At 23.1% G+C, this 23,813-nt stretch overlaps 2 protein-coding genes across 4 annotated transcripts in view; both read left to right on the top strand.

Annotated features, from left to right (window-relative positions):
• The first annotated feature begins 155 nt into the window (after positions 1-155).
• LOC129613727 (uncharacterized) lies at positions 156-1,969 on the top strand. The gene is made up of 4 exons (XM_055527913.1): positions 156-393; positions 463-723; positions 1,090-1,270; positions 1,960-1,969. Exons 1-4 carry the CDS (start codon positions 156-158, stop codon positions 1,967-1,969), a joined length of 690 nt encoding a protein of 229 aa, XP_055383888.1.
• LOC129613784 (protein unc-13 homolog C) overlaps positions 1,885-23,813 on the top strand; it is a 68,043-nt gene continuing 46,114 nt past the window's right edge. For all 3 annotated transcript variants that reach the window (XM_055528016.1, XM_055528015.1, XM_055528014.1), the window contains exons 1-5: positions 1,885-8,258; positions 11,643-11,774; positions 20,770-20,844; positions 20,927-21,146; positions 21,318-21,438. In XM_055528016.1, coding sequence (XP_055383991.1) covers positions 1,974-8,258; positions 11,643-11,774; positions 20,770-20,844; positions 20,927-21,146; positions 21,318-21,438 — 6,833 coding nt within the window. In that variant the 5' untranslated portion in view covers positions 1,885-1,973. The remainder of the gene's footprint in view (positions 8,259-11,642; positions 11,775-20,769; positions 20,845-20,926; positions 21,147-21,317; positions 21,439-23,813) is intronic.

Here is a 23,813-nt window from a genome sequence, read left to right as displayed (position 1 = left end):
GTATGATTTATGAGGATAATGAAGAACAAGAAATCGAACATATTAGTTCATCATATGAAGTTGATGAATCACTACTAGAAAATGATATAGATAAAAATTATCATCAACAACAACAGAAACAAGAAAAATTAAAATCAACATCATCATCAATCACAATGCCAACGACTTCATTATCATCAATATCATCGAATAATATCAAAGACTCAAAAATTAATGATAAAATGACAACAGCAAATGAAAATTTATCACCTGTAATCAAAACAACGAGTATTAAAGATAATTTTGATAATAATAGTACAACGACAAATGTTACAGCAACAATATCAACAACAACAACAGTAACAACTACGACAACTACATCATCGACAACTGCAATAAGATCAACAAAAGATGGTAATAAAAAATTAAAAAAGAAAAAACATCATAAAAATGAAATGGATATGTTAAATAATTTTAAAACAGCATTAGCTGCTTCAACATCATTTACATCACCTGATATTATAACATCAACATCATCATCTTCATTATCAATATTACCATCATCATCATTGTCATCGTCAGCTATTAATAATGATAAAAGCCAATTAAATAAAAATATAAAATCAACAACAGTTAACATAAATCAACAATCGAATTTATTTAATAATTCTTTTAATAATGATCAACAACAAATGCAACAACAACATTCAGTTAATTATGATGAATTAATTGATATTATTATTGGTGAAATAAATAAAATTGATAATTTTAAAATATTAAATTCAGATCAAATATTAAAATTACATAAATTAATTAATAACGAATGTGAATTTTTTGAGAAAATTCAAAAAATTGATAAAAAATTAATTTTATTGTTGTTAAATCCAGCTGCAAACGATTCAAATACGACAACAACAACAAATTCACTAGATGATCAATCATCATCTTTTGATTATGATGATGATAATATTAAATTTGATAATTTAATAAAAAAACTAGAAAAAAATATTGATATATTAAAAAAATTAATTGGTACAGATAATAATGTTTATAATAATATTAATAAACAAAAATCAATATCAAGTGATACGTCATCTTCATTATCAACAGCATTAACAGCAACAACAACAGCAACAACAACAACCGCATCAGATCAAATTAAATCAAATATTCAACAACAGAATCAACAACAAACTGATTTTGATATAAATGAATATACTGGGGAATTAGATCGTTTAAAATATTTGCAAGAGCAAGGTAAATTACCGATACGTGCTGATGAATTTAATATGTATAAAAATTACAATACTGGTGAACTAAATTTAATTGATATTAAAAATAATAAAATGCCATTATCATCATCTGGTGGTACTTCAACAATACCAACAACAACAGCAACATCATCATCAAGAAATTTATTATCAAAAGATAATTGTAATTCAAATGAGCAATTATTTTTATTAAATAATAAAGAGACTGAATTATATAAAAGATTAAATATAATGAAAACATCAATTACGTCAACGTCAACAACAACAACAACATCAACAATATCATCATCATCATTATCATCATCAATAAATGATATTAGTAGTAATTATGGTAATAATTATAATTATTTATACAATAATGATAATTCAATTAATTATAATAATTTCAAAACACATATTGAAGATACAGATTTTAATAATGATGATATTAATATTAATAATGATATTAATAATGATGATAATTTATTAAATATATTTAACAAAAATAAAATATTACATCATAATAGTATGATTATAAATACAAAATTAAATAGTGATAATAATGATGATGATAATGATTATTATTTTAATAATTATATTGATGATAAAAGATTTTTAACAAATTCATATTCAAAGTTAAATGAAATAAGTAAAAAAAATTTAACAAAATTAAATAATAGTACATTATATAATAATGATGAATATATAAAATCATTAAAAAAATCATTAGAAAGACATAATTCAATGTTATTTTTATTACATTTACAAAATCCAAATAATCAAAATAAATATAATATTAATGATATAAATCAATTTAGTCAAAATGATGATGATATATTAAGTAATGAATCACATAGCCCACCGCCACCAGCACCAAATGGTGATATTTCAAATTTTTTATTAAATACAACTGTACAATTAACAACAACAACAATACCAACTGGATCATCAAATAATATAATAATATCAAAATCAAATATATTAAATAATGTTAATATTATTAATAATGAAAAACATAACTTATTAAATAATATCATTATTGATAATGATACAACAGACCATATTATTATTGATAATAATATTAATGATAATATAACAACAGCACCCGCAAATAATATATTATATGATAGTAATAATTTGTCAAAAATATCAACAATGAATCCATTTCATTATGATATTATGATTATGAATGAAAAATTAATAAATAATAAAAAACAGCAACAAAATAGTAAATTACAATCTTCTTGTACAACATCAACAACAACAGCAACATCATCATCATTATTACAAAATAATTGTAATATTGGTATAACAAATTTATTAATTGATGGTTCTCCTAAAAAAACAAAATCCGATTCTGGTTTATCATCGATGTCGGGTTTTTCAAGTTTAGAAAAATCACCAAATTCACCAAATAAACAATCATACAATATTAATAACATTAATGAAATAGCTTCACAATCACAATCATCTTTATTATTTCAACAACAACAACAACAACAACAATATAAATTATATTCTGATAATATTAATTTAATAAATGATGATAATATTAATGAAAATACAATATCAATTGATATTAGTAATCCCTTTTATCAACAATTACAACAAGAACAACAAAATGATAATGATTTAATAAAATTAAAGATATCAAAAACTACTACTTCAATGGCATCATCGTCAACAACAACATTGTCATCATCTTCATTAATATTGAATAATTTTATTTCAACAATATCATTAAATAATTTAAATGATAATTTAACAACAGGACAATTATTAAATTTAAATAATTCTATTAATGATATGAGCATTTTTAATCAACAACAAAAATTACAAAATCAATCGCAACAACAATTACAACAGTCACAGCAGCAACAACAACAACATCAACAAAATAATCGTTTAAATGAACAAGAATATGTATTTACTGAAGAAAACTTAAATTATATTAAAGAATTGTCAAGAAATGTCCCAATATGTTCAGTATATGAGAATAAATCAATATTTGATATTGAAAAAGAAAAACTAATGCAACAACAACAACAACAACAAATTGAAAATATTAATTATCCAGATTTAATATGCAATAATCGTTTAACTGATGCAACAGCATTATCAGATTCAATAATATCAACAACAACAGCAACATCAAATGAATTACCATCAATAATAACAACAACAGCTATATTATCAATAACTCCAACATCAATTAATCAACAACAAGACAATTTAAACTCTGTAACATTTGAATTATTAAAGAAATCACCAACACCATGTAATAAATCAATATCCAGTCAAAATTCATATAATTACCAACAACAACAAGAGCAACAACAACAACGAAATCAACAACAATTAAACGCTCGTACAAATAATAATTACAATAAACGTAAATTACAACAGCAACAGTTAAAACAATATGATTCAAGTAATTTGAATACAACAGCAGATCGGATAAATGATACTGGTTATGAAGAAACTGATATTGATGATATTGAATTATTATCACAAAAACATCGTAATTTGACTGATCGTCTAGTTTACTATCCATCATCAAGTAGTTTACAAGATTATAATAGTTCAAAAAATTTAGATTATATGGGTGAAAATAAGTATTATAATTTAAAAGAACAACAACAACAACAATATCAATATCAACAACAGTTAAATAAATTTTATAATAAAAATATAATTGATAGCCGTCATATTAATAATCTATATAGTGTTGTTAATAAAAATCAATATCATAATGAACAAACTGACAATTTAAATTATCAACAGAAATTACAATATTTACAACAACAACAACAACATCAATTACATTATCAATCTACATTACCAATTGATTTACGTTATAATAAACAGCATCAATTACAATACCAACATCAACAACAGCAACAGCAACAACAACATCATCATCAACAATTGCAATATGGTTCAAAACCAATCACACCGGGTATGACTGCATATCAACAACATCAAATGTTTCTACAACAACAAAAACAACAACAATTATTACAACAGCAGCAACAACAATTACAACAACAGCAACAGCAAATGTATCAAATGCAACATAGTAATTTAAATAAAGAAAATCTTTCAATACATCATCAACAACAACAACAGCAGCAACAGCAACATAAATATCTGCATAAAATACAAAACTGGTTACCAGATATCAAATTAAAACGTATAACAAGGCGTCATCGTTCACAATCATTACCATCTGGAGTTGAAATTGATTGTGATGATTATGAATATAAAGAACAATTAATGCAACAACAAAAGCAAAAACAACAACAGCAACAAAAAGGTACATCAAAATTATTTCATAATAAAAAACATAATTATCGTTTTAATGATATTACGGAACGTTTTACAAAAATACCTGGTATTAAAAATCGTAATAATACTTATACAAGTGGTCAACAACAACAGCAGTACCAATCACAAAAATTACAACAACAACAACAACAAACATCATCATCAACGAATTTAACAACTGGAGCTAAAAAGAAAAAGAGATCTCTATCAACAACAGTCAATACATTTATACAAAAAGCCAAAATTTATCGACGTCATAGTTTTACATCACGTGGCAATCATATGATTGGTGATCAACATAGTATGTCTGAACCAGAATCTGATATACATAATTTTATAATATCATCTGAGGATAATGATGATAGTGCTAGTGAATATGAAAAATCAATAAAATCAGATGGTGTACATTTAAATTTTACAAAAATGAAATACCATCATCAACAAAATCAAAAAAATTTACAAAAATCATCATTAAATCGAAATCAAATGAATAGACAATCATTTAATGATGATGATGATGATGATAATTTAATATTACATTTTGATAAAATTGATAAATTATCATTAATTAAATCAGATGATATTGATTCTGGTTTACAAACAACCGATCCTGATTGTACTGATAACGCATTCATTGATGATGTAAAATTATCAGCAGTTACACAATATAGTTTTAATAAAATGAAGCAAAATAATATCAATGAGGAACAACAACAACAACAACAACAAAAATATAAACTACAATCTTATCAACAACAAAATATTATTGATGATGTAAGTGGTGAAGAATGTATTGATAAATATGTTGAAGATTATAGCAAAAATGTTTTAAGACGTAAATCATCATCTGGTGATTCACAAAGTCAATGTACAAGTGGTATTGTATCTGATTCACATGTTAGACGTAAATCAAGTGATCGTAGTTCAATACAAAAAGATTCATCATTTGAAAATATTAATGATTTTAATAATATTGCTGCAACAACTACAACAACGACAACAATAGCTGCAGCAACAAATGAAAATGATGAAGATATATTTTTAAATCCAATGTTTCCAACAGTTGGTGATGCAATACGTCATCATTATGATGAACAAAATAATATTGATAACACTCAACTACAGCAACAACATCAACATCAAAAAGATAATCAATTATGTCCAGATATTAAATTAAATGATTCATATGATAACGATGATAATTTAATTTCTACAACAATTTCAACAACTTCAACAAAAACAGCAGTTAATGGAAAACAATTATATCAACATCATCATCAAATTGGACATTTTTTACAAAAATCAAATTCTATTTATGTTGAAGATGATAATATTGTTGATAATATAATAACATCAGATGATGATATTATATTAAAAACAGCAACATCAATAGCAACATCAACAACGTCAACAGCATCAACTAAAGCATCAATTACAAATGCAACATATTATGATGATAATAATCAATTAATAGCAATAAATAATACAGTACCAATAACACCAATATTACAATCAAATAGTCCAAGACAATTTAAATTTGGTGGTCAAAGAAATCAAACAAGCTTAGATATACCATCATCATATCGTGATGATGATGATAATCGAAGTCAACATTCATACAGAACCGTATCATCATCAAGACGTCAAAGTACTGAAGATTCAATTGATACTGATGATGAATATTTTTGTTATGAATTAAGAAAATTAGAAGAACTTGAAAGACGTAGCCATATGGAATCATCAATATTTAATCGTAGTAGTAGCAGTAGTGGTGTTGGGGTTAATAATAGTAATAATATCAATGATAATTTAATATCAACAAATGATATTAATAATGGTGAATCATTATTATCAAAAATTGATCGTTTAACTGATTATTCAATTGATGATAATGATGACACATACAAATTAGATGAAAGTGTTAAAGAAAAAATGTCATTTGTATTAAAAGAGTTAAAAGATGTTGTTAAACCAGTACCGCAACATCAGCAGCAGCAACAAAATTTACAATTTTTACAACAACAACAACAGCAGCAACAATATAAAGATAATAGAAAAATGCAACAATCTAATCAAAATTTATTATGGCAACAACAACAACAACAGCAACAACAAATGTTACGTTCAACATCAAGAAATAAAATTAAACAACAAAATGTATATGAAAAATTTTCAAAAGTTACAGAAAGTAATTGGTTAAACTTAAATAATGTTGAAGATAGTGCTGATGATGAAATTAAAATATTGAATGAATTAAATGTATTAGAAAATGAATCAAAAACAGATCAGTATTATCGTAAACAAAGGCAAAAAAAATTAAAACGTCGTAAAACACGTAAAAGCTTTGATGATCAATTACATCAACAAAGTGATAATGATACCAGTGAATTATCAGCAAATGATGAACAAGAGGATCAAAGATATTCAACATCACCATATTCATCAGAAGAAGAAGATGACAAAGATACAAAATCAAATGATATTAATAATAAAATTATAAAATCAACAACAAATGCTACAGGAATAATGACAACAACAACATTAACAACAACATTAAATAATAAATTACCAACAACAACATCAACAATAAATATTGATAATAATATAATATTAAATGATAACACTGAAGATAATATAAATTATGATAATGATGATGATGATAATAATGATAATGATAACATTTACTATGACGATAATGAATGTAATAATAAAAAATTAAATAAAAATTATTTAAAACCAAATAATGATGATTATGATGATAAAAGATCTGTATCATCTGGTGCAACATCTGGTCCAGATACACCAGCTGATTTAAGTGATATTGATGATTATGATGATGAAAATTACAATGAATTTAAAGAAAATTCAAATAAAATACAACAATTAGATTATGATCCAAAAAACGTATATGGTAATACAGCTGTTGTTAAAAATAATAATTTTGCATCAGCTGTACCTAATAATTATGATAATAACACTGATAATAATCAATCACTAACAACAACAGCAACTGTAATAACGACAAAAACAACAACATCAACTACAAATCAAGTACCAATAAAAGATAATAAAAATATATTTGAAAGAAAAGCTACTGAATTCGTTGGTGGAATATTCGGTTCAGCCGCTGTAAATTTTATAACATCTGCAAATAATCAACAACAACAATCACAACAAGAGCAACAACAACATCGGGTGCAAAACCAACAACAATTACATAAAAATATTGTTGAAGATGAAGAAGAAAATAAAAATATTAAAAATATTGACAACGAATTTCAACAATTACAAAAGTGTAACGATAATTTCGAATTAGATCAACAACAGCAATTAGAAGAGGAAGCAGCATATCAAAAGTCACAATTTGAACAAGATCAAAATCAAAATGAACAGAAAGATAATATATTTGGAAAACAACAACAAGAAAAATTTCATGAAGAAATTGGTGAAGAAGAACAAAATCAACAACAAGAAGATGAAGACAAATTTTTACAAGAACAACAAAAAGAACAAGATGAACAACAGCAACAACAAGTACCTTTTAAAATGAAAGGAAAATCATTGAGTCATGAATCAAGTGTAGATAGTACAGCAAATGGAGCTTTAGGTAGCAGTAAATGGAAATTATTAAAGACATTAAAAGAGAGAAAAATTGAGGAAAAAAATAATCAAGAGAAAATTAAAGAAGAAGAAAAAGACAAGGTGAGTTTGTATGTTTTGTTTTTAATGTTTCTCGACACGGTTGTCGAATATATTTCTAATTGTAACGTATATAATTTTAAATTCTCCAAATATTTTAATATAATTTTTATTGAACCAGACGATTCTAACTCACTTTACTTTAATAGTGACAACAACAAAATTATTTTGATAACAACCATATATAGATATTTAATTGTTTGATTGTCCTTGAAAGGCATCACAATTTCAGTAATAATGCTGTATCACTTAATAAGTACTTAGTTAAAAAGCTGAATTGTGTAGGTTTCTAATATAACTACACAATTCAGCTTAAGTGATCTAATTCCTGAATTAAGTATTAATATATAATATAGCTGGAATTTAAATATTTTTTTATCTTATCATTGATGTTGATCTTCAAAGATGTATTTTTTGTAAATAGAATACTTGCATATACAATTGCAGCTTACATTATGAAAGCATATTTAAATATTTTTGTTTTTAATTTTTATTTTTAATATTTTATTATTTCTTTACGCTAAACTTAAAGAAAATTATAAAATTAAAATTTTCCACCCTAAGTTCTTGTAGCTCATATTGGTAGCTCAATTTTTATTAATAACGCTATTAGTTCTTGAAAAACCCGACTACCAACTTTATTCCACTATTGCTTCACTACTATTCCACATCAACACTATTGCCTTGATTTTTGCTTTTGTTTTAGTTAAACTTTAAAGTCGTAATTGTACTCGAAATCATAAGATGTAGGATCATCATTAATACAAAAATTATCTTCAAAGAATTTATTAGAATTAGATTAGCTGTGCATACTTTTTTTTTATAAATTTAAACAGTCTTCTATATTGACATTTTTTGTAGTCATCCTCAAAATTTCTTTGATTCACCACCCCCCCCTCCCCCCGCCCTTTTTTTTTTACCGCCACAGCCTTCTTTTTTTATTTAGTTTAATTTTCGCCGCCATGCTCTATACTCGTATTAAAAAAATTCATTGTCATAATCGCATATATTTCGGTGTTTTTTTTTTATTTTAAATTCTAAAGGATTCCTGTTTTTCTATTTTTTTTTTTATCATGTCTCTGGAATTTTCATATTATGCGTTTATTACACAATTTTTTATTCGTCCCTATAATTTTTTTTATTTAATATATAAAAAAAATTTTAAATATTTGAAAATACGTAATTGTATAAATGTCGAACTACGTGCGTATAGGCAAGAAATTTTTTAGTTTGTGTCTGCTGTTGTTTTGTTTTTTGACAGTTTAATCAGTTTTAATTTCATTTAGTAAGCTAGACTGGTGGCATTTAGGTGACATTTCAGAAAACAAAAGAAAGAAAAGAATTTTGCATTCAAACACGAACAAATCAAACAAAAAAAAAATTAAAATAAAAGTTTAAGTGTATAAAGAACGTGTACTAAAAATTTTAAGAAAGAAAAATTAATTGAATTTTTGAGTGTTTTAAAACATAAAAAAAAAATTCTAAATTCCTTTAATAACTTCGTGTTTAAAAATAACTTGTTTTTCTTGATGATGATTAATTCATCACTTGAAAGTAATGAAGAAAATTCGGTAATTTGTTGAATGAAAAATAATGATGACAAAAAATTCTTTAAAATTTTTATTAATCATATACTTAAATTTCAATATTGAATATAGCAATACGCTTTTTAACTTTCAGTTAGTTTAGAAATAAATTGCATACTTCAATCATTGAATTCGAACATTTCCTTTAAATTTGAATTCGCAGTATTACTACGTTATATGAAACTTAAGAAACATATTTTATTACCAACCTTATTATCCGTTCGTAGCCCTAAAATTCGAAAAATTACGAATTTCATATTGTCAATTCTGATTTACTGAAATTCTGAGTCCAAATATGTATTCATAATAGAGTACATGAATAATTATAAATGTCGTTCGTAATAAATGTTAAAAGAATACGAAAGAGATAATCGCACGTACCTAAAGCAGTTTATAGAGAAAGTTCGAAAAATGCTATGCAAAATATATACATGTATGCTTGCGCAGTTAATATTTAAAGAGAGTTTTTGGTTAAGTATATTGCACACCTTCATAATTGCAAAGTAATATTATATTTTTCTATGCACAATTCAGCAATTATAATTTATAAGCTGAATTTTATATTAACACCGTATATATTAATGCAAACTTGCAGTAAAGAATTTTTGATTTTGTTTTTACAATATTTTGAACATTTTTTACATATCTTTGTGTTATAGCCAAAATTGACCCATATAAATCAAAATATGTGGGTCTATAGTAAACAAACATATACGTCACTGTACTAGACTATTGTAAATGCGCTAAAATAAAAATATTTCTTCATCTATATCATACAGATAAAAGTATAAATAGTAGAATTTGTTATAGAGTACAAATTCCTAATGATTTTTTTTTTAATTTAACTTATAGGTACTGTGCGAAAAAATATAAATATGTTTTTAGGAATTGTATATTGTGCATATAAAGTGTAACTTACTCCTTAATTTTATGTATTTATATTATTTAAATTAAATTGAGATTAGAAAAGATTTCCGTTCAGCAGGGAGACACAACGGTAACGACGAATTGTGCTAAAACATCAACATTGAATTAAAAATAAAATTTTTTATATTAAAATATTACATCTTTAAATTCATCTTTTCTTGTGACATTAAAATTTCAAAATAATATGATGGATTATGGAATAATTTCAGTATTAGATGAAATTTTGAAGTTATAATTGTATTCAAATATTACTAATAAAATATATAAATATGACGATCAATATAGTTTTTATTTTAATTATTAAAATGATTTTTTATTATGAAAATATTAAAATAAATTAATTATCAAAAATTTATAATGTTATTATTATTAATTTATTATTAATAAGTTAATTGCGAGGGCTTTATATCTTATAATATTACATATATATATATATGTTCGAGAAAAAAATTGAGAGAACGAAGAACGTTTCATTTTGAAAGGCAGCCATTTTGTTAATTTTTTTTTAAAGCTTAGCATTACATAATTCAAAAATTGAATATATTAATTGTGAACTTTAATAAAATTTTTAATTATAATAATTTAAAATTAAACCCTGATTTCAAAGATTTGAGTAAATGCTTATAAGGGTATATTAATACACAATTCAGTATATGAGCTATAATTGTTGAATTGTAAAGCAATGCAGTATTAAACATGCTGAAAGTGGAATTTTTGAAGTCACAGAATTTAAATTGGAAATTGGGAAAATTGAAAAGAGCCAATTAACATATTAATAAAAAAAAATATTTTTTAATTTAAATAAAACATTAATATTTTAAAAAAAATTTTCATGAATAATTAAATTCTTAAAATTATGAAAATTAATATATAGAATAATTCTGGAGCTGGCGAAGGTACTGGACGTGGTAATGGTCATCCGGGTGATAATCCATTTTATAGTAATATCGACAGTATGCCTGATATTAGACCAAGAAGAAAATCCATACCATTGGTATCAGAATTGGTGAGTGAAGAATTTAAAAAACAAAAAACAAATATATATATATATATATATATATAAATATATATATATATATATATATATAAATATAAAATCATTGATATTATATGTATATATATATATAAAAATAATATCTGTCTATATATACACGTGTCTAAATTTATTTACAATATTTATTTTTATATAATATGTAAAACAAACTTATATATATGTATTACAATGCAGGTATAACAAAATCAGAGAAACATAGAAATTATGTTTTATTTAGTTTTTTGTTCTTGTTTTAATTATTATTTAATTTTTTTTTTTTTGAATTAATTATTTTATTTATTAATTTTTTTTTTATTAATGAGCGTATGTTTATATATTACTGAAAAAGAGGCGAGAGAGTAAAAACCTTTGAATATTTGAATATATTGAAGTTTTTTTTTTTATTATTTTACAAAATATTGATAAAAGCTGCTCTCTTTCTCTCTCTCTCTCAGACTATTATCCTTGTATATTCATAATTCATATCGAATGATTTATCGCGATTCTTCAAATAAAAAATTAAAAATTAATTGCTTTTAATATTCCTTTATTTTCTTTGATATGTAAAATAAAGAAAAAAAAAACATTAATTATGTTTTACATAGCTTATTTTATATTCAATATAGCTGACTAGCATCTAAATTCCCTTACACAAATGCCGTATGTACTGTGATTAAGTAATAAATGCCATGACACATATACCATATTTTTGGCTTAGAGCTTAATATGAGAAAATTTTCTTCAGAGAACTATATGTGTCAAATCTCAACGGTTTTCGAGATACACAGGGATTTTAACAGTTTTCACAAAATTTCAGTTTATCACGAAATTGAGATAAAAATTCTCAAAATTTCAACGCACCCCACCGCCCCTTCCTTTAGAAATGTGATAATACTGTATTTGCTTTATAATTTAGTTTATACTTATGTTAAATTGTTTGTTTGAAGCCTCTCTTCATTTTTCGGAACATGAGCAGAAAAACTTGGCCAAGAAGAAATTTTATGAAAATCCCTTAAAATTTCAGTATCTCAGAAACCGTTGAGGTTTGACACCTAGTTCTCTAAACCTAAACGATATTATAAAATATTGTGCTCTTTAATGTATCATTCTGTATGTACATTATGTTGACGGGATAAATTTAGAATATCACATATTGAATATTTTTATAAATACGTTATATACCTATTTATATTATATATTTACGTTTATTATTACTTTCTAACATAATTATTTGGGATTCCAATAAATTTGTAATAAAATAAAAATCCTTTTTGATAGGCTTACTTACTTTAATAAGCTTATTTTGAATATTTTTTTTATAACCTAACGCTTGCTACAATAACTGCATATTAATTTGATAAAAGATATTTGATTAATTTTAAATAAAAGAAAAAAAAGTTCTTTCGCATTCTATTCAGCAGTTACTTGTCCCGCAAACCGCAAAGTTTGGATATTTTTGAAAATGCAGTTCTTCTATGCAGGCTAGACCTGCAAAGTTTTCAAAACAATTTCAAAATTGCTCGTACATTTAGAGTACAAATTAAATGCAGTTCCGACCTTAAGAACTGCATTTTCAGAAATAAAAAGATTTTTTTTTGTTTTTGAGTAAAATTGTTTAATTTGGTCAAGTTTAATTTTATTTAATTAATTTTTTTTTGTAATCAAAAAACTCACAAAATCATTTTTATTAACTAAAATTTTCATTTTTGTATTACAATAACATAAATAATTGCTAAAATTTGACGGAAATTTGTATATTCTAAAGATGTTATTAAAATTTCATTTTTTTATATTTTAAATTTCTCAATTTGATTTTTTAATACAATATTACTGTAATTTTGTAATGTTGTACTGTGGTTTTGTATGAATCTATATACATGTTAAAAATTTTCAATGAGTTTTCTCAGAATAATAATCGTAATTGTTTAATTCGCTGAATTATTTAATTATTATTGAAATTTCCATTGAAATAATATGCAAATTTCTATTTTATTTCTATTATAAAAAATGACACAATCCAGCAATTCTTATTTATTCAGTTGAATAATTTAATTACTATAAAATCTATAAAATTATTAAGAAAATCTGGCATTATTCAGTCAATTGTATTTATTCATCGGAATTATTTAATTATTTCATTCAGCGAAATTTTTTATAAATAAACAAAATATGAAGAATTTTAATATTTGAAATTTACGATAAACTTAATTACGATAACTTTATATATTATACAATGCACTTGTTGCATATATGAATATATGAACGATATGTTTGCTACGAAATTCAGCACTGTATTACGATGATACAAAAGCTGGATAAGATGAATTCAGAGAATAAAATCATCATGCATAATTTATCGAACTATAATTTTTTAATAAACTCTTAATATAGTTTGTTTTTTTTTTCTTTTCTTGTATATTTTACATACATAATATTATTCATAATATATATATAAAACTAACATGAGTAAATAATTTTTATATTATAATACATATATTTATATATATATATATATATAAATAATTATTCATTAAATATGAAAACCATATCGTTATATTTTTTACTAATAAAATTTATTTGTGTTTGTTTGTTTGTGTGCCTTTCTCGTTATCTCGTATCTTCACAAATATAAAAAAAAATAAAATTAAAAAATAAAATAAAACAAATATATATATATATATATATATACATATATATATATATATATATATTAAATGTATATGTGTATATAAATAAACTAATACCTTTAATATTTTAATAATTTAATAAATTTCATGAAAATATTTTAAACTAATATTAAAAAAAAATACATACATATATATATATATATATATATATATATTTAAAATAAATTGAAATGTGGATCCTACAGGTGCTCAAGGTATATGTTATATTTTATGTCAATTGTTTTTCTTTTTCTCTATTTTATTTTTTTCCCTATATTTTTTCTATTCAATAATAAAAAATTATTCTAATTCTAATTTTTTTTTCAATATTATTTTTAATAAAAACAAGAATTTTTGATTGTTGTTTTTTTTTTTGATTTTTTAATTTAATAATAAAATTCTTTGTCGCTTTTATTAAAATTTTAAATTTTTTTATTTTCCAAAATATTTTATTAAAATATTTTGGAAATATTTTATTTTTCATATTTTATTAAAATTTATATTCCAATATTCTACGTAATTTTAATATAAGAAGAAAAGTAACAAATAATAAATGCGTCTATTGAAATGCAGATGTCGCATTGTCTTATTCAGTAATTAAACAGTATTACTAAATAAATCAAATTAATCTTAAATCTGCATTAGTAGACGGCCTAATTCTCACGATTTATGACAAAATATTTATTTGAAAATTAGCAGAATATTGAGAAAAAAATGTTAAAATTTGACGAAGAAATAAATTATGCACATAATAATGCATAACGTCAAACTTGACATTATAAAGCTTTTATAAACAATATGACATTACATCAATACCTCGCTTTACGGACATAAATCGGAATCGGCGGAAAAAGTGGTGACGGCTAAGTGAAATACCATAAAACGAAATCATTTATATTTAATTCATTAACATTAATATTTATCTAATATCTAGACTTTATTTTACATAACTAACTGATTATATTCGGGCTATATGCGAAAGTATCGCGGAAATTGAAGAATATTGGAATAATTGGAATTTTCAATTCTTACTGTTTTTTTTTGTTTGTATGGCTACGTTTTCAATTTCAATATAATAAAAACAAAATGCTATAAATTTATTTGAATGAAACAGAAAATAAAACAGAAATTAAGTATCAAAATTTATTGAAAATTAAAGAAAAATTTGAGATTTTTAAAAAAATAATTTATATGAGCGTCCAGATGACATAATTAGTATGTAAGATGTTAATTTTGAAATTGTTAATTATTAGAATTATTGAATTATTGTAATGTAGTAGACAAACTCTGATTTTATTATATAATTTTCAAAATTCAATTTATTCTTTGAAAAATATTTATTGAGTTCAAAATCTCAATAATTAATTTGCTGAATTTTCTATTAATACTCGTATTGTAAAATTTTTAACATTTTGGAAATTTAAAAAAATTTCTGTTTTATTTTGAAACAAAATATTTTTGTTTTATATGTGCTTATTTTTGTTACAAATAAATCTTTATTTATTTTAAATAAATATATTATGCGCTAACCAACTTGATTAATAATAATTGAAAATGTCAATTTTATGTTGTTTTGCTTTTTTTTTTATTGACTATTTTTATAGTCAATAGAAATAGTGCCTTTGAAAAATTTCATATATGTAAAACCATATATTGACGTTTATAAAAATCCAGATCTAACGTCAACATGACTTATTCAGCAATACATTTTTAATTACTTAATATGAGTCAAGTTGATGTTAGATTTGGATTTTGGTAGACGCCATTTGTAATATTATTATAATAACAATATTATTGTTATTAAATTTTAAATACCACTTTTATAGATAATTCAGCAATATATAAATACCATATATATTGCTGAATTATCGAGAAATTAAAAATTAATTTACAATTATTTGTTTGTTTTTTTAATATCAACACAGTAAATTTTAAATGACGTTTAGATTATATTAGTTTTACCTGCTGAGTTGTATAAAACTGCAGATTAAAAATTGACATTTTTGTTTAAAAATTAAAAAATTTTGTCTCAAAATAAAATAAATTTGAATTTGTAAAAGATCTTTAATATATTTTTGAATATTATTCTATTATTATTGTTAACTAAATTAAATTTAAAATTTTTCCTAATTATATTAACATTTATTTTTTTATTATTTTCAATGTTCTTTTGTAAATAAAATGAATTTATTTTCCATAGTTTATTATATAGCATTTTAATATTTAATTAAGTTCTAATAATATTGTGCAGTAACTTATTTTTCGAAATCGATCAGAATATTCTGAATTGCATGTATATAATATGTTAACAACTCAGAACGCGTTTAAATATTGATAATATATAAATGTTAATGCAATCCATTTCTAAGGCAAATCGATAAAAATATGTTTTCTAAATATAATGGATTTATTTGTTTTAGAATCTACCCAATTTTGGTAATGTCCTGTTTGTGTTACTAAGCATATATACAATTCAGCATTTCGAAAAATGAGAATTTAATTTATACCTATTTAAAAGGCATAAATTATATGACTTGAATTTTTTGTTTTTACTATTTTATTTTTGAAATATATTCAATAATAATGCATGACATTATTAGCTTTTTTTTGGATTATTTAACTTATTCTAAATATTTGACTAACACGGTATTACTAAACAATTCAGCTGTTCTATTTTCTGAATTGTATACAAATATAGTGTTATTGCAATTTGATATAAGAAATACAGTGATTTTCATAAACAAATTTATAGAAAGCCGTATTCTTATATAAAGAAAGCAAATTTCAGAACTAATCTTTTAAATTAACCATTATTTTAAATTGGTTTTTCGAAATAAATGTTTCTACTATACACTCGATTAATATTTTATCTTACTATAAAATAAGTATTTTTGTAATTACATCACCTTTTGGAGAGTTTGCGAATCTTAATATTGTTAACACTATTTTGATTTGACACTACTCGCATATTACAATTCTATATAAAAAGCAGATGTACTAGTTTCAATTACCCAAAAATTTGTTTATACCAAGTGACTTCAGAAATATTACAATTAGTATATTATTACACAATTTAGCAATTACAATTGACAAGCTAATTTTCATAGTAACTTCGTTTACGTTATAAAATAATAAAAATAAAGTTCCATCTTAGTATTAGTTGTCGCCAAAAATTAAAACTCCAAAATTTATCCTATGCTATCCTACAAATAATGGGATTCTCATTGATTTGACCATTTTTGTTTTTAATATGAAATGAGACATTGAATAAATTAGGATTGAATTTTTTTATGAAAATCACTTAAAACTATAGAAGTTGATTACAAGTATCTAGTAATGCATGTATAAAGCTACATTATTTTTTGGTTTTTGCCTATGGATTTCAGATAATTTACTATATGTATTTGAAATTTGTTTCTTTTTTCCGTAATAATATTTACAATATACGAAAAATAAACAATATTTGATTTTTTATAATAAAAAATCATAATTATATATAAAATGCAATTATATATGATAAAATATTAATAACTGGTCGGCCAGCGAGATTTCGATGATAAACAATAATAAAAAGGTAGCGTAACAGCTTTATTTTTTTCATAACACCTTTTAACTAGTAAGACATGAAATTAATTCTAAAATAGTGAAAATCTATACGGAGTAATTTTCTGTAATGATTTTAGGATTAACCAAAGTAATTTTAATGACATATGGTTCAAAAATAATTATAAAAATGTGACAGCTTCAATTATTTAAATTTCTCTTTCAGACTATATCAATCACTGACACAATTCATTTTAATTAAAATAATTTGATTTTTTAAATTAAATGTCGTTAAATTAAGTTATAATTTGGTGAAGAAATTTCTTAACGAATTTGTTTTCTACTTGAAAGTAAGTGAATATTTAAAAGGCATTCAAATACAAAAAACGGCGATGGCCGCTCTCTCTGATCTATACATTGTGCTGTAGACGCTCATTGTATATTATCAACAGTGCAAGGAATCAAATAATTTTTTTTTGTTGTAGGAGAATATTACACTATATTTCCTCTTGAATTGAATATCACCAACTGTTATACTGTATAAAATTATCGTCGACAATAGCTATTGAAGAACAAGATTCTATTTGTAATTTTAATAATTATTGTTTATCGAAGTTTTTATATATAATACAATTTTATAGTGGGGCAGTTTATTCTGAGAATCATCGATTCAAAAATAAGTCCGATAATAATATTTATCGTTAAAGAAATTGATATTTTATTATAGTTAACAAAAACCAATTCATACAAAAGATTTGGGTTTAAAAATTTTTTACAAAAAGTAAATCACTAATATCACTTCAGAGAGAGTGAATTATCGTAATTTCTTCTCACTTCTCAGATTAAACTCCCATAGTAAATTATGACATCATTTGTTTTTTTTGGTTTCATTATAATTTTGTTATATATTTAAAAATATATGTTATATTATAAATATATACACTTTAAAAGTAATTTTTATATAATATTAATAACAGCTTTTTTAAATTTAAAAATTAAATTTATAAATTTATATAAAAAAAATATTCCTATATAATTTGCAAATGTTAAAAAAACAAATTAATTTCTTTTTGTTTTTAATATTGTAATTAATTAATTTTTTGGTGGTGGGGATGGAGAGATAGAAAGAAAATATTATCCTTATTCTGTGAGACGATTCACTTGATGTGATATGAAATGTTATATAATATAACATCATTTTATATGTTAACTTTGCTATTATGCAGTAAAACACGTGTAAATTAGCAAATTATACAATTAAAACATATCGTAAAACAAAAAAAAAATTATCTTTTGTAGGAAAAATCTTACAGAATAGCGAAGCGTCTTACAGAATGAAGGTGAATATTATAGAGAAGAATTCTATAAACTCATACTTGCTCCATCTTTGTTAATTTTTTTTTTGTTTTATTTTATTTTTAATAATTCTATATTAACTTATAAAATTTTAGCATAGAAGTTTTTTAGAATATTATTATTATAATATTTTCTGTGGCAATGAGGCAAAACGCACCTATATTTGTTTTGTTGTTTTTTTTTTTAAACTTAAAATACGAAATGCTAATAATACCTTTCAGTAAGAAAATAATTTTTAAATAGACGTTTCATTACTACATATATATATTGATCCTTTAAATTAAACATTATTTCGAATTACACTCGTTTAATATTATACCTTACTTTTGGAGACTTTTGGAGAGTAGTAGCAATCTTGCATATGAAAGGGGTAGCAATCTTGCACAGAATCATCCTAATATTATTAGCCCTATTTTGATTTGACACTGTTAACTCTGCATTACAATTCTATATGATTTTGAAGCTGAACTGTATTCACTTTGCAGTATAAATGTCAAGTTTTCTCTCTCTCTCTCTCTCACGTGTTACCGAATGGATCTGAATTGTATTTACAGTGCAGTTTTCATCAGAACAGAGTCTTTGGATTCTGGATACGTAAAAGACATCTTTTAAATACGTTGCGAACACATCATAATATAATTTTTATCATAAAATATTGAGTTCGAAACGTCGTGGTATGTCAAAACTTACGAGTTTCATAAGTTTCGATGTGTTCTTGACTTGTTCATTTTTATTAGGACTGACAAGTGTATATATTTGCACGTCAAATGTCAATTTTATAGATACAATTACTTAGTAATAAAATTATGAAATTTTGATTTATAAGTAAGGTTGTTTTGCTTTTATTGTCACAGAATTTTATATATAAATACTTATTTTATTCAAACAATTTAATTTCGAGCAATCAAAAATATTTTAATTTTTTATTTTACCAAATTATATATGTACAAAAATTTCATTTATATATGTATACTAGAAAATTTAATATTTTTTTTATTTTCATTATCTTCTTATATAAATATTAGTCAATTTTAAATTATAGAAAAAAAAAACAATTAGATAGTAATTAATTAAAAAGTTACGAAAAAATTAATTTATATAAAAAAAAAATTCTAAAAGAAAATTTCTTTTCTTTTTTTCATATTTCTACTTTGTTTTTTTTTATTTTTATTTTTCTATATTTTTTTTTATTAAAATTTTAAATAAATTATTATTGCAAAAAAAAAATCAAATCAAATTATTTAAAACACGTACAACGAACCACAAAACATACTAAACACAACTAAAATTAACAATTATTATCCGTGCATAACAATTAATAATTCGAAACAATACAAAACGAAACAAAACATTGTTGTATAACAAATTATAATATTGTTGTTGATGAAAAATTATTAATGAAGACAATGGCTGCAACAAAGCGTAATGCTGGTCTAACATCGGCAGTACCAAGAGCAACATTGAACGATGAAGAATTGGTTAGTTTACTTAGAATTATACTCAAACTTACAATTATTATATTTTTTTTTCAAATTTTCTTATCTTCACTCATAAAAAAAGAAAATGCACGTCTACAAAAAAGCGTTACAGGCATTGATATATCCGATTTCATCAACAACACCTCATAATTTTGTCCTGTGGACCGCAACTTCACCAACATATTGCTATGAATGTGAAGGTCTTTTGTGGGGTATTGCAAGACAAGGGGTTCGTTGTACGGAATGCGGTGTCAAATGCCATGAAAAATGTAAAGATCTATTAAATGCGGATTGCTTACAAAGTAAGTATATATGTAAATTATTAATTGGTCACATATTTAAACATATGTTCTTTGAATTGACATTTTCTTCTGTTATTATAAAAGAGCGCGTAATATGTTTAATATTTGACAATTACATTTCATTTTCTTCTATATTAAATTGTTTATAATTTTTTTTTAATATTTAAATAGGAGCTGCGGAGAAAAGTTCAAAACATGGTGCCGAAGATAAAGCAAATTCAATAATAACAGCAATGAAAGAGCGCATGAAACAAAGAGAAAGAGAGAAGCCAGAAATTTTCGAATTAATAAGGTAAAAAAAAATTTATTTTCTTTTTTTTTATAATTTACAATAAAAATAAAATTTTGTCTTTTTTATGACATTCTTCAAATATTCTTTTTTAATATATACAGTTGGACCGTATTCACTTTTCCTTCTTTAATTAACTTAGTTCCATTGTTATAATAAATTTAACTCTTTATTTTCGATGACAGCTAATGGACTACAAAAAGAAAAATTAGAACGGAAGAGATATTTTAAGATAAAAAATTTTAATTTTACCGTGGTAGTAAAATATTAGGTAAACTAAAAAAACAATTAGAGACAGGTCAGTAATAAAAATTAAGTTATTTCATCGCCACTATGATGTGCCTAAATATTAATTTCTCTTTTTCATAATAAGTAAAATTGTTTTCTTATTGCAATAACATTATAAGGGATCTGTACATACTAGAATTGTAGATCTAATACCAATATTTAATTTATTCAGCAATCACTGAATTTATTGAGTTGATATTTTAATAATATTGAACTTGAAATCTGTACGAGTATTTTAGTTATCCAACACTTTTATAAAACTTACGTAGTTGGTCCAACTGTTTTATTAATACAAAATTGATATATTACAATAAAACACAAATAAATAAATAAGAAATTAAAAAAAAAGAAAAGAATTTATATTTAAAAATTTCTTTCAATAATAGCAATATTAAAAGAAAAAAATAAAAATTTTTATAATAATTAAGGAGAGTTTTACCATAAATAAAAAAAATGGAAACAAATACAAAATGGTTACCAAATTTCAACCCGATTATAATTATAACCTATTTTTTGTTGTTGTTGTTTCATACGCAGTCCCATATACATACATATATTCCAATAAAATTCTTCAAAATATATTCAAAGAGAAATTATTCCTCCTTCTTTTTATGGAAGCTTACACAAATTAATCTACATTATAAATCATTTTCACATATATGTATATAAGAAGTAATTTAAAGAACAAAATGATCATTAAATATAATATGTAAGCAAAAATTAGCGCAGATATTCTCTATGAATTTAAAATCGAAAAAAATACAAAATAATTCAGCTTATAAGTCATATGTGCTGAATGCGGTCAGAATTTTAGTATTATTCCATAGTTTTGAAGTAAAGGCTTATAAACACACAATTCAGCAATTATGACTTTTAAGCCAAATTGTATATTAAATATAAAATTCAATTTTAAATTTTAATAAAATTTTACTGAAATCTGGGTTATGGTATATTATACAGGCATAATTAAAAGTTATATAAATTTAACATTAATTATTTGAGTTATTCACATGATGTGTATACTACTTGTGTATTACTCCAAAATTCTAGTAATCAACATACTTAATTGCTAGCTCGAATTGTAACTAACACCCGGTAATGTACTTATCGTCAAAAGTTTACAAAAAACATCAAAAATTTTCTTGAGATGTAACGCAAAGAGAAAAGAGCATTTTGAAAATACAAAGCTTACAAAATGCTGCATATACGTAATACTTCTTGGTTACTTATTAATAATCTAATTATAAAAATAAATTAAAAATGATCATTTTGTATTTTAAATTTTTTTTTTAAATTTCAGTTACCTTGTTGCTATATTTCATTTTTAAAATAACATTAAAATGCAAAATATTTATGAAAAACAGCACAAAATATTCGATTATTCGATTTTAAACTAAATCAAACATCTTTTTTTGAATCCCAAATAATAGTAATATTTATATCCCTTCACCCAGAATCCACCCAACCAATATTTACCAAACCATATTTACAAATATTTTATCTCTAATAATTTGCTAAAAAAACTTCTCTGGCTAACATTTTTTTTGTTGTTTTTATTAAAATATAATCTTCTCTTGAAAATATCTTATTTGCGCCTATAGAATATGCAATTTAGTACAAATGCTTCATATACCTTCTTCTTTTCAATTTTTCTAAAAAAAATTTTTTTTTTTGTTTTTTCGAGTATTGTTTTTTTTTTGTTCTCTCAAAAACATTAACTTTCACTGTTAAAAATATTTATTCATCTATTTTTGTTTCTCTTTTTGTTTCTGCTATATTATCTATCTCTCTTCATTCTCACTTGAGCATTTACTCTATCTTTAATACTCTTTCATTCGCTATTTCTTCGTTTATCTGTCATTTTTATTGTGTGTAAATGTCTTTCTCTCTATTTCTATCTCTCGCTCTCTCTCTCTCTCTCTCTCTTTCTCTTTCTCTCTCTCTATATTTCTTTCTGTCTACTATATACTTATATATATTATATGTAATGCTTATATATATATATATATATATATAATAAATAGGTTTATAAAATTTATTATTAAATCTAAAATAAAATTGAATATTTAAAAACAAAAAAAATATATTTT

The sequence above is a fragment of the Condylostylus longicornis genome, unplaced genomic scaffold (assembly GCF_029603195.1).
Source record: "Condylostylus longicornis isolate FDR11 unplaced genomic scaffold, ASM2960319v2 ptg000091l, whole genome shotgun sequence".
Taxonomy (NCBI): Eukaryota; Metazoa; Arthropoda; class Insecta; order Diptera; family Dolichopodidae; genus Condylostylus; species Condylostylus longicornis.
Note: the sequence above shows the minus strand (reverse complement) of the source record. Positions and strands in the feature narration are given on the sequence as shown.

What these genes read in the sequence shown, in the direction of transcription:
- LOC129613727 (XM_055527913.1), top strand. Translation starts at nt 156, where the DNA reads ATGCCAACGACTTCATTATCATCAATATCATCGAATAATATCAAAGAC. An exon ending in AATAAGATCAACAAAAGATG is followed by an intron (nt 394 to 462) that starts GTAATAAAAAAT and finishes ATTTTAAAACAG; the next exon opens with CATTAGCTGCTTCAACATCA. An exon ending in ATTAATTGATATTATTATTG is followed by an intron (nt 724 to 1,089) that starts GTGAAATAAATA and finishes CATTATCAACAG; the next exon opens with CATTAACAGCAACAACAACA.